The sequence below is a fragment of the Monopterus albus genome, unplaced genomic scaffold, assembly GCF_001952655.1.
Source record: "Monopterus albus unplaced genomic scaffold, M_albus_1.0 scaffold18.1, whole genome shotgun sequence".
NCBI lineage: Eukaryota > Metazoa > Chordata > Actinopteri > Synbranchiformes > Synbranchidae > Monopterus > Monopterus albus.
Window position 1 is genome coordinate 1,012,208 of NW_018127898.1, and position 13,121 is coordinate 1,025,328.

At 38.9% G+C, this 13,121-nt stretch overlaps 1 protein-coding gene across 3 annotated transcripts; it reads left to right on the plus strand.

Annotated features, from left to right (window-relative positions):
* The first annotated feature begins 4,799 nt into the window (after positions 1 to 4,799).
* On the plus strand, positions 4,800 to 11,672 carry pmela (premelanosome protein a). Of its 3 annotated transcripts, none has more exons than XM_020593091.1 (12): positions 4,800 to 4,898; positions 6,076 to 6,171; positions 6,276 to 6,422; positions 6,921 to 7,055; positions 8,181 to 8,342; positions 8,452 to 8,736; positions 8,826 to 9,473; positions 9,551 to 9,724; positions 9,839 to 9,941; positions 10,407 to 10,612; positions 10,686 to 10,776; positions 11,421 to 11,672. In XM_020593091.1, exons 1-12 carry the CDS (start codon positions 4,841 to 4,843, stop codon positions 11,572 to 11,574), a joined length of 2,259 nt encoding a protein of 752 aa, XP_020448747.1. In that variant the 5' UTR covers positions 4,800 to 4,840; the 3' UTR covers positions 11,575 to 11,672. The 3 variants fall into 3 exon arrangements, with proteins under 3 accessions (XP_020448747.1, XP_020448748.1, XP_020448749.1); XM_020593092.1 differs by having other exon boundaries at positions 8,856 to 9,473; XM_020593093.1 differs by having other exon boundaries at positions 8,859 to 9,473.
* Positions 11,673 to 13,121: the final 1,449 nt, after the last annotated feature.

Sequence of the window (13,121 nt, forward strand, 5' to 3'; positions counted from 1 at the left end):
TTAAGAATGGCATAATAGCAGCACAAAAGCGGCAAGAGGAAGAGCAAAAGCAGTAAACCGGGGGAGTCACGTGACACATAGCTACCAATGGCATTGCACCCATGCATTGTCTATGGACAAATATAAATGTCGATTATAAAAAACACCATAACAGAAATCAAGATGGTTTTGCACCATTAGTAGCTGAACGTCTCACGAGTTGAATAAAGTTGAAATGGCGCTTCTAGCCCAAGGTATGCCGGAGATATTAAGCTTCCAATTTTGCCCCATTCATTTCCAATGGGGAAATTTCTGTAAAAAAAGCTGAATATCTTAAAAAGTTATAAAAGTTATACGACCACAACCACGACCACGACTGTTAAGTCAGAATGTATAAGCTCATTTCATCATAAGTATAAGTAAATTAGACCATATAGCCCAGTTCTGGCCTGTCCTCACTGGCTTCCAGTTTGTTTTCAAGTTGCTACAGACCTGACAGCTTTGTATTCATAGCTTAAGACATTCATTCATTCATTTATTTACATTGGCTTTTAATATATAGTACAGTGTCACACATTCTATTTAATATGAATAGTATGCACAGTAAATACAACGTACTAGAAATAGCTACTAATTGGAAAACATAGTATGGATGCTGAATCAGCATCCATACAATAATAATAATAATAAATGAAGAAATAAATAATTGGAAAACATAGTATGGATGCTGAATCAGCATCCATACAATAATAATAATAATAATAAAGAAAGAAAGAAATAATTGGAAAACATAGTATGGATGCTGAATCAGCATCCATACAATTAAAAAAAGGCTAGAGCTTTATTTGAAAGATTGTAAAAATAAAATCAAACAACAGAAATAGGCTATAATTAAAATTTTTGATTTGTTAGAACTATTCCAGTCAATCTAACCATGAAACTAGGCTTTATTCTTTTGCCCTATGTGCAAGTGTATTTTGTCATTTAAAACATATTAGTCACATACAGCTGAGATTGTAATGTTCGCCTTCTTTCATTATCAACAAACAATAATAGATAGGCTACTGACACTGTAATATTCTGTTGAACCACTAAAAATTTACGATTACAACACAATAAATATGAAGCATTATATAATATAAAGACCAAGGGGATTATTGAGCTTCATATAATATTTGGTTTAAAAAAACTTAAAATGCTTTAACTGAGCTTAAAAATTGAAGTTTTGTTTATTTTTGCTAAATCTTTGCACACAATTTAGGCTTCTATGTTGGTAAATGTAACATTAAAAGTAAAGGAACCCTCCATAATTTCACCATGAAAGAATGAAGGGGAATGACAATTGCTCCCTCTAGAGAAAATGTCTAGCTGTACAGTCCACCTCCTGGTTTATAGCACAGTGGTTTCCAATTATTGATTTTTATTGTGAAATGGCCTGTACTGGTCTAATTGGACTTATATAGTGCTTTTCTACACACTTTGTACAGTATTTTCCCATTCACTCATTCCCACACAAAAACATTCACACACTGTTGATATTGCCAGGAACAACTTGGGGCTCAATGTCTTGCTTAAAGATACTCCAACATGTGGAGTGGAGAACCCAGGGACTGAACTACCATGAAAAATGCAAATGTTTCAGTCAGAGGACCATTGTCAGCACAGACAATGCCAGTACAAACCCAGTAATTCTACAAAGAGGCAGCTTTATTTTATTTTATCTTGTTGTATTTGATGAGCCTCTTTATTTTGGCGGAGTGCAGACATCTTTTTACATACTCCATGTGGAACATGTTGTTTTTGGCTATACGCACCTGGCATATTATTTGAAAGTCCTAGAATTAGGAGCACGAGCCCTGCAACATTTTTTGATAAAATGTGATTATTCCCTGCTTTGCTATTATTGTGTAGAATCCTGTAATAACAAATTATTTCAGTATCACTTCCAGTCTAATGTGACAAGCCTGTGTGACAAATAAATCCAGGATTGCTCCTGAGAAGCACAGATGTAAAATTTCCAGATTTTTGATTATTTCCCATGACAGCCACTAAATTTGATGGTAATCCTAGAAATTTCCTGAACACCAGGAGCAAAGTTATTAATGTACCATCAGAGGAGAGTAATGAGGAAAAGAGCTAGTAGCTGACTGTTTGTGGTATGTTAAGTCAGGTGCTCTGTGGGGAGGATTAATTTCCTCCTGAACTCTGCTGTTAACACATGAGGGGTCACATGTGCAGCCTGAATGGTCTCAGAGGAATGAAACAACATCAGTGGGATAACAGAGCTCATTATGACTCTGTCTTGGTTATATGTTTTACTCATCTTGTTTCTGTGTAACTTGCTACTAGTTGATATTTCGTCTGCATTAAATGCTTTCAGCAATATGGAAAACTCAATATACAAATCTAGTAGTTATATTAATAAGATCAAACCAAGTAAATAAAAGAAGCAAAAAACAAACAGATAGAATTAAATAGTAAAAGCTATAACAAACATGTCTGCTTTTTAAACTAATTTATAGGTATAGTGTTAGAGTGAACTTCCTGACTGGCTCCATACTTTATTATGATAGTTTTTGTGCTGTAACACAATATCAATATCTGGTTAACATCTTAGACAAATAGAATTAGAATCAGAATCTGCTTTACTGGCCAAGTGTGTTGGACACACGAGGTATTTAACTCTGGTACATCGACTCTCAGTGTGAATGTACATATCCCCATGCAAGGGGCAAGTAAACAGTAAACAACATAAGGCTAGTATAACAAAATAAGCAGTATAAGCAGGCAGTAAACGATGCAGACAGACAAGGGAATGCTCATTGTGAATGAGATAAATAGGAATAAAAACAGAGTACTTAAAAATAGAGACCTGTACAAATCTGTATAATCTGTACAAGGTATATTTACAGGTATTGCACTGAGGATTATTGTCCAGTCATACTGTCTATGTAAATTTGCAGGTATTGCACTGAGGGTTATTGTCCAGTCATGCTGTCGTGGGTTAAGTGTATATCAGAGTGATGGCCTGGGGGAAGAAACTGTCCCTGGTTGTCTTGGTGTACAGTGACCTGTAACGCCGTTCAGAGGGGAGGAGTTGGGTGTAAGGGCCTCCTTTTGACCCATGAGGTGTACAGGTCCTCCATGGAGGGCAGGCTCACACCAGTGACCTTTTCAGCAGTCCTGACTGTCCGCTGAAGTCTGTACTTGTCCTGTTTGTTTTCTGAGCCAAACCAGACAGTGATGGAGGTGCAGAGAACAGACTTGATGATTCCTCTGTAGATCTGTATCAGCAGCTCCTAAATACTATACAAATCTACAACAATCTGCTTTGCTAAAGGGTAAGTGATCACCTATGTGTTTTATCAATATCTTTTATACAGTCAAACATTAATTAGACTTAGTAAATAATTAATGTATGACTGATACCTTGTTTTAGGATTTATTTATATTACTTGCCTTACTTAAAGATGCTACATACTGTAGGTACTTCATCAGACTCAATGTGACTCACATTTGACAGAACACAATCAAGATGACAACATAAACTATTGTTGAAATTAATGCAAATTATTTATAGCCATCCATTTTCTATACCGCTTAGTCCCAAACGGGGTCACAGGAGGCTGGATCCAATCCCAGCTGACATTGGGTGAGAGGCGGGGTCCACCCTGCACAGGTCGCCAGTCTGTCACAGGGCTGACATGTAGACAAACAACCACACACATTCATATTCACTCCTATGGGCAATTTAGAGTCACCAATCAACCTAATCTACATGTTTGTGGACCGTGGGAGGAAGCCGGAGTACCCAGAGAGAACCCACACAGGCACAGGGAGAACATGCGATCTTCACACAGAAAGGCCCCGAGACACAGAACCTTGCGCTAACCACTGCGTCACTATGCCGCCTATTAATACTCAGCAATAACCTATTTTACAATCAGTTTTCATTTTACTTAATCACTTCCAGAACTAATTTGCTCATTCCTCTAAATGCATTCTCATCTTCCTTTGAAGGGAACATTGGATTATTTAAACGGCTGTGTCTCATAAACTGAGCATGGGTGTGTCTGCGTTGCTGCAGGCACAGCTTCTTTGAGCTGCAGCAGGATACAGAGGAATGACCAAGGAAACAAAGGGAGGCTATTGATTTGCCATTCACACACCCATCTTGTGATGCCCATGCACACATTCTGTAGCTGTAAGGTCATATGTCAAAGGCAGATATGACTCGAGCTTTGCTCACAGTTCTCACAGCTCTCCATAAAGCAGGCATCATGTACAGCATTTTCAGTAATTCTGCACAGAAAGCGTCCATTGATTTCCCAACAAGACGCTTAGAAGATTGTCCTTTAGGGATGTATGTTACTTTATGTTCATCTGAATTATTTATGGGCACTTTATCAGTTTTGCTTTCCACACTGAGTTACTGTACAACTTCCTGAGCACTTCACTGTAGATACTGCATTTATGACACTGACACGTAACATCAGATAGAGTGGAATCTGCCTTAAATATAGCTTACAATGTAAAATACACAATACACATGGAGTAATAATTAGTCCAGGTAAGAATATCAAATTTATAAAAAAGACAACAAAAACAGCATCAAAAGCTATAGAAACTCAAGCAACACACAAAAAATAATTAACCAAACAGCACTTACATCTGTTTTTGGAGGGGGTGGTGCCAGTTTACAGGCTCACAGTGATGTAAGAGGTGAGAAGAACTTTTATGGTAATTCAGGTTCGAGGCCCTCTTAAGAAGAGAGTGGAGACATTTCTTAAGCTCTGTTGGGGTTCAGGACTGCTGGGTGAGGATCCCGGCTCCAAGAGGAGACAGACGACCAGATAAGAGGATGAAGACTCTGACGCTGGTGCTGCTGGTTTTGGCTTTTACTTCTGCCAGTGCCATAAGTGAGTGCATTTGATAATTCAGCTAAAAAAATGTATTTATTTTGTAAACCTTTTTCAGTTGTGCTACCGATAAATGTTCTCACTTTTATGTGCTCTGCCCTGCATAAATCCCAGCTTTAACAAGTATATTATCACATTACTGTCTGTGATCAAGAAAGCAACACAAAAAGTACTTTATTTCATCAGAGGAAAAGTGATTAGATTAAATTTAATTATTATTTATCAACAGATACACTTGCCATCAATCACCAGCTCATATCTCTTTGAGTTTGTATTTCTTTGTTTGAATTACAAATTGAACAGAAAATTGATTAATCTGTGACTTTATGCTTGTTTCATACTAACACACTTAACACTGTTGAAGATGAATAAACATGCACATTTGATGGTATTACACTGATTCTTATGCCAATTTGCATTCATGAAGCTCATGTATTTTCCAAGGTATGTGCTATAATTCAGAAAAAAAACATTTTCTATTTATGTTATTTTGTTCATACTTGGAAATAAAAATCATTTGTCATGTTTAGTGGGGATATTTTAAACAAATATGTTTTGAAGATCATTTTCACACACACACGTCACAAGCTGAGAAATGATACAGTTCACCACTGTCTAGGGTCCCTCGTCCTTCTCACTGGGATTACTGATGTAGCTGCTCAGCTGATAGTCACATGAAAGGGATTGAGGGGGATTGCAGGTCGTGTGACTCTCACCACCAAGAGCCTTGAGATTCTTCATCTCTCCTTGACATCACAAACATGGAGCTGCTCTCCTTTACACAAAATCTCTCTCATTAATGCTTAAACTCTAATATATTACTTTATGGCATCATACGTTATGCCTTGTATTTACACCTTTATTGTCTTTTTAAAAGCAAACTAACAGTAATTCTACTGAAATATAGTTAAAGGTATATCTACACATTATCTCAAGCAAACAAAAAAAAATGAATATCCTTTCAACTACACTGACAATGAAAACTAAAATATATATTTACATCTCATCTAAGGGATGGTTTTAAAGATAAAATAGCTCTGAAATATCACCATGTTTCACAAGCTTTGTATCACTAGAAACTCTTAATGATGTTAACTGTTGCTGTTGATGCTCTTATTCAAAATAATATGAGCTGCTTTATTGAACTGTTCTGATTAGTCTGTGATATTTCTTCTAGAGCCTAGAAGTCAGTTCACACATTACCGCTCATGGAACTCAAGGATGTATCCTGTGTGGAGAGATGGAGACCCAAGATTTAGGAACTGCTGGTTTGGTGAGCTTTCCCTCTTTTTAAAGACACAAATGCTGCTAAAGTAAGTCTCTCAATCAGCCTATCTAATGTAAGATGTTAAATTGCGTGTAATCTTCTTTGTCCAGGCGGTGAAGTAACTTTTGATATTAAAAATGATGCACCCACTCTGACTGGAGCAAGAACAACATTCACTATTAGTCTGAGCTTCCCACCAAACCAGACAGTGCTCTCTGATGGCCAGGTGGTGTGGGCACGTAACTGCACCATCAATGGTAAGATGCCGCTGACTCTGTGGACCACAACTACAGTCTGTTGTAATGTTCTAACTGTTTTTATTCATGAAAACATTTATTCAATTAGGAGAACAATCTTTTGGATGAATCCCCCCCCCCCAAAATTTTATACAGATTCATTTTAACAGTTTTTCATTAGATTTGTTTTAATTGTCATATTAAGGTAATGGTAAAAATATATTTTTGTTATTATTCATTGTATAGATTACTACAATAGAAATGGAGAACGTCTTCAACTAAGGGACAAGTCAAGTCCGATTTTATATATATAACTCAATAGCACAAATCACAATTTTGACTCAAGGGGTTTTTCCATCTGCACAGCATAAGTCCTTACAACCTTGAATCAGAAAACTCCTGTGTCCCCTCCCCTGGACAAATGTGATTTTGACGTTGTGCTAGTTTCACCTACATTAATGTGCAGAGGTCTGTTGTTGCTATTGTTGACTCATGATCTCTGACCATCCTATTTTTCAGGACAGCCGTATCAGGAGGGACGGGCTGTGTATCCCAACCAGGACACAGAGTGGATGGGAGTTTTCCCTGATGGCGCACCCTTCAACAGGACCCAGGACAAGAGACCTCACTATGTGTTTGTGTGGAAGACATGGGGTAAACATTTTGAAATAACTTATCAGCTTGAAAGTTGTGCTGTTTTTCGTACTTCATTTTATTATCCCTGAGGGAAATTGGTTTGTAGGAGGCACAAAGACATAACCACATTCATATATAACTCAGCAGACATCAGAACACATCAGTGTCTTACATTAAATTACTTATATAGTAGCTGTAGATTACATTGCACAAGAACAATCATAAAAAATAATTAAACAAGAAAGTCTGCACCACCAGACAGATAAATACTAAATACAAATTAAATACAATAAGTAAACTGCACATTCCCCATCCCACAGTGCCACAGTATACAAAGTAATGGCTGAAGGGATAAAGGAATTTCTTGTTCTAATAGTCCAAAGATGACGGCCTGATAGCAGGACCTGGAGCTCATTCAACCAAGGATGTTATGAATGTGATAAAAGGTTTTGAATTTTTGCCAAAGCACAGATTTTGTAAATTTCATTGTGACAATCTTGCTGGGAACTACTGTAGTGGTTTTACTAGCAATTTTCACAGTTCTTCTAAGTAGTTTCTTTCTTTCTTTCAGCTGTAAACTAGCTGTACTGTATACTGTGCTAAAGGTAGTCTGTGATCATCTCTGGCATTTTAGATTTGGCATAAAAAGATCATCATCACCTTTGAATTTAAATTGCGTAGTTAACTCAGGAAAAAAACATGTTAACTTGCCGGGTGAATAACTTTAATACATCACTCAGTTTCCTGTGGATTAATTTTGTGTCACGCCATAAGAAATTCTGGTAGATCTTCATGGTCACCTGCAAAATTCGATTATCAACCAGGCAAAGACGCATCATGCCCTGGGGCCCCTGAGGCCCTGTTTGCAGTTGGTCCGTGGTCATTTTTAGAATTGTTCATTAGTTTGGGCCTTTAGATTTGTATGGTGCACATTTTAAAATAATTTTATATAAAAAAACTACCACAAACAAAATAGGAGCCCACAGCACAAGGGCCCTTGAGTGGACTAACTACCCAGTCTCACAGCAAAAAATAGCTACATGGGTCTGCAATGCAAAACAGAGTATCTCCATCATGTGTGAGCTGTTTGAGTTGTGCATTGATTACTGAGCCACTCTGAGTAATCCCATTGTTGTATTTAAGGACGTTACTGGCAGGTGGCAGATGGACCTTCCTCCTCCCTCACCATTGGGACAGACAATGTCCCCCTGGGCTCCTACAACATGGAGGTTGTCATCTATCACTGCCGTGGCAGAGACAAGTTCATCCCTCTTGGTTATGCCTCCACAGTCTTTGCCATCACAGGTGAATTTTAACAATGTCTAACCTAGCTTGGGGAAAATAATTCTACAGCGTTTGCATTTCTTTAACAGTATCCATCATAACATCTCTACATTTGTTGCTCTGTCTTCAGACCAGGTTCCCTTCACCATATCACTCGTCCAAATCAATGATGTAAACCAGGATGACCAGAACTTCATCCAGAACCGAGCTATTGCATTTAGCATCAGTCTCCATGATCCCAGCCAGTACCTCAACAATGCTGACATCAGCTTCAGCTGGGACTTTGGTGACAACTCTGGAACTCTGATCTCCAGGGAGCGCACTGTCACACACACATACCTCACCGTCGGGACCTTCAGACCTCAAGTGGTCCTGACGGCAAGCATCCCCAGTGGCTGTGGTAACCCCACTGCTGGTGAGATTTCAAACAAGTTGTTATTATTTTTTAAATCTTTTATGTAAATGCTGTCCTATGTGATGTCTGAATTTAAAGTTTTATTTCAGTTTCTCCTACTGATTCATCTGCTGTTCCAGTAGTAGTTGTGATGACCTCCACCCCTGCAGCTCTCACAGCAGCACCAGCTGAGGGAGGAGATGCAATTGCACTGGACGTTTCCGCTTCTGATACCACTCCACTCGCTTCTGTGCAGCCAGCTGACGCAGATGCAAATACAGATAACGGAGAATCAGTTGTTAATACAGACACAGAGGCAGTAGAGATTGCCTCAGTAGCTCCTGCAGTGGTTGATGCAGCTGCTGTTGCAGAAGATCAAGATCCTGCCAACACTGCTGCAGAAGCAGATGTTGCTGGGGAGGAAACAGATGCTGCAGCAGCAGAAGTGATCACTGCTGCCCCTGCTGCTCCTGCAGCTGTAGAACCAGCAGATGCTGATACAGCTGCTGCAATTGAAACTGCAGCGGTTACAAATGCAGCTGAAGATAATGCGCCTGTGATTGATGCTGCTGCCTCAGTTGCACCTGTTGCAGAAGTAGAAGAAGCTGCGACTGAGGCCCCTGCTGATAACGTTGTTGCTCCTGCTGCAAGTCAGACCACAGCTCTAGAAGCAGCAGCACCAGCTGATGTGTCAGTGGATACTGAGACTGAGCTACTGGAAACTGAGAATGAAGTTGCAGCTACTGCAGCTCCTGCAGGTGAGTATTTACTGTAAACTACGTATACACAAAATAAATATATATTTTTTTATGACAAATTGCGTCCTTTTTTCCAGAGCAACCAGCAAATGTGGAGGAGGCTGTTCCAGTTGAAGGTGAAGTTCAAGCAGAGGTGGAAACAGATCCAGCGCAGGTCGTCCTCACTGTGGCTAAAAGACAAGCACCAGAGCTGGCACCTGACTGCATGGTCTACCGTTACGGCTCGCGTGCCACCTCTGTAGATATTGTCCGTAAGTTAACATGGTTTTTGTTATTATGGCAGATCACATTGATTTGATAATATAAATAAAACTGTATTATTTTATTGTGTAAAATCTCTCTTTATATTTCTTTTAACCCTGCAGAGGGTATTGAAAGTGTAGAGATTGTACAGGTGTCAAATGTTGTATCAGTGGCCACTGAGTTGGAACAAAATGCTGTGGACATCACCATTACCTGTCAGGGAAGGTGAGTTATAACAGTCTTTGTGTCATTACACAAGTTAGTTGATGTTTAGTAGTTATTGTTGTGGTTGTTAATTCACTTACACAATCCAAACATGTTTCTCTTCCAAACTTAAACCAAATCACTGATGACCCAAATGCAAAATGTCCACAAGGTTACAATGTGTCCATTTGACAAGTGTAAGAATTTCTAAATGTCTGAATTGCTGGAAATTTAAATAAAGTGTCTAGCTAGTATATTTTTGGTACACAAACATGGCCAAGAGGTTCAGTTACTGTGCATCTTATCATTAGAGGGGTATTGATTGGTCTGGTCTTAAGTTTCTTTGTTACTAATACAACATCCTGATTAGCTTACACAGAAACTGTTATTGTATATTATGTTTACCACAACAACTATATTTTAAAAATTGCACTCAGTTGTTACCTCTGTCTCTACATCTCTCATTTCCAACTATGCCTCCTTCAGTCTGCCAAGCGAGGTCTGCACAGTCATTTCTGATGCTGACTGTATCACAGCAGTTGAGACCGTCTGTAATGCAGCCTCACCCTCTTCAGATTGTCAGATGGTCCTTCGTCAGTTCTTCAATGACTCTGGAGTATTTTGCCTCAATGTCTCTCTGACCAATGACGTCAGCCTTGCTGTGGCAAGTGCAAGAGTCAGTGTAACACTAGGTGAGTAAAAGAATTAACAGCCACTAAATGACTTCTTTCTGATTCATATAATTCTTCAACTCTTCAATTTCAGCCTCTGGTGGTTCTCCAGCTGGGACTGCCGCAACAATCCTGGGTGTTATGTTGCTCGCCTGTGTCATCTGTTGTATTGGTCTGATGTACAGGTAAGTTCCAAATGTATGAACCTAACTGAATCTGGGGCCAAAATGGCTGAAAATTTAGACAAATAACACACTGTAATGAGCCAGACCAATACATTCCAAAGAAACCACAAGCAAATCATCTATCATGGTTTCATTATTAAAACATGTTTCCTTTACTGTTATTCTCAGCACCAGTATTATCTCTTTCATGTTGTTAAACCGTTTTAACAATTGAAACATCAGCAGCATATCATTTTTATATACACTGCTAGGAAGAGTAAGGAATTGAGGATCAAATCCCTGTGGATCAGCAACAATACACAGAGTGTACAGCCAGGCTAGCAGCTCTGTGAGTCTGTACAGCAGTGCTTTAAGCTAACGCCACCATGCTGACAGTGACATTGTTAATGAGCTGATATTAAACAGGTAATTGGTATTTACCACGTTCACCTTCTTAGTTTAACATTTACTACGGTCATTTTTTTTTTTATTACTCTTAAGCATAGCTTTTGCTGGTATTTGGTCATAAACCAAAGTACTGGACAAATAATAAATTTGACCTGATGTTAATGCTAGAGAAAGGGAGGATATAAACTCATACATTTCACTGGAGAAAAGTTTCGCTTTGTCATGAGTGAACTCTCTTGTTTCATGCATCTAAACAGGAGGTTCAAGCAGTACCAGCCTCCAAGAGAAGACGGTGTTGTCAGTAACGGAGGAAGCGTGGCGGTAACATCGATACCATTGTTGTTGTGGAACTTGCTGAGCCGACAGTCACCAGGAGAAAGTCGTCCACTGCTTCAGGGGAAAACTGTGTAAACATCATCACTAGTGCGTGTGCTCGCCATCTACATCTGCTATCATATACAAATATACTACTCTCTCTGTATTAATGTGGTAACTCAGTGAGTGGTAAACCAGAACTATGCAGCCCCATGTACAACAACACATGTTGGAATAGAATAAAGTCAAGTTTATAATAAAAACATAGGTATTACATGTTTTAGAGGAAAGTGGCATTTGTTTTAATGTACATTATTTGTATTAATTGGCAATGATATTCTATAGAAGCCATGGCTTATTCTCTTATTTGTGGCCTACCAGATGGAAAATCAATATTAATGCATTTCAGTTCATTTTCATTACAATGCATTTTAAATCACTTACCTCAAAGAACATTATTATGTTTGCTCCCCTCAAATGAATAAAACTGGAGCTTTATTAACTGTATGCATTTACTTTACTGCTATAAATTTCATTTATTCATAGGTGATTTCATGTTCTAAACAGTTCAGGAGCAGGTGAAACTACAGAGCATATATACTGTAGTTTTTGTGTTGTTAAGGCTGCTCTCATTTACTGTATGTATTTTTATTAAAAATGGATCTACATGTGGTATAAAAGTTGTAATATGCAATGATAAACCTACAGATAATTATCACCAACGTTGTTAGCTCTAAAGAGTATTTTAGCATCTTGTGGCTCACTACTTTATGCCCAACAGCCTCCCTTGTTTGGTTCGGTCTCACTGCTCTCATTAGTGTTGTTTCTAGTGTGTTGCTTCCCGTTCACCAACTGGCAGACAGACAACTATAGCAATTTTGTTAACATACTGGAGCCTTTATCAGATAAGGAGCCTAAAGTTTTCCTCAAGAGTTGGTGGCTGCCAAAACTGAGCTGACACTGAATCTTGGACTTACATTCATCAGGTGGCCTGAAATTCAACCATCCATCCATTATCTATACTGCTTATTCCTGAATAGGGTCACAGGGGGTGGAGCCAATCTCAGCTGTTATTGGGCGAGAGGCGGGGTCCACCCAGGACAGGTCGCTAGTCTATTACAGGCCTGACACATAGACAAACAACCACACCCACTCTCATTCACTCCTACAGGCAATTTAGAGTCAGCAGTCAACCTAAGCTGTATGTGTTTGGACTGTGGGAGGAAGCTGGAGTACCCAAAGAGAACCCACGCAGGCACAAGTAAAACATGCAACCTCCGCACGTAAAGGCCCTGGGTCAGCCCGGCCTAAAATCCAGAACCTGCTTGCTGTGAAGCGACAGTGCTAATCGCCACGCTGCTGTGCTGCCTACGCCTGAAATAAAATAAATGCAAACCTTGCTTTATTTTATTTTATTTATTCTTTCAAACATGTAAAGACAGTCAATATGTCAACACACATAATTTCACACATATCCACAAATGCATTATCAATTTGCTTATACCTAGTACATGCTTGAACGAAGTAAGAAGTTAGACTTATCTACTCCTACCCCATAACATCAACTTACCATCACTGGTTTGCATGCACTATTTCTACATAGATAATTTTGTTCTACACCACGCTAGTGATATACTAAAAAA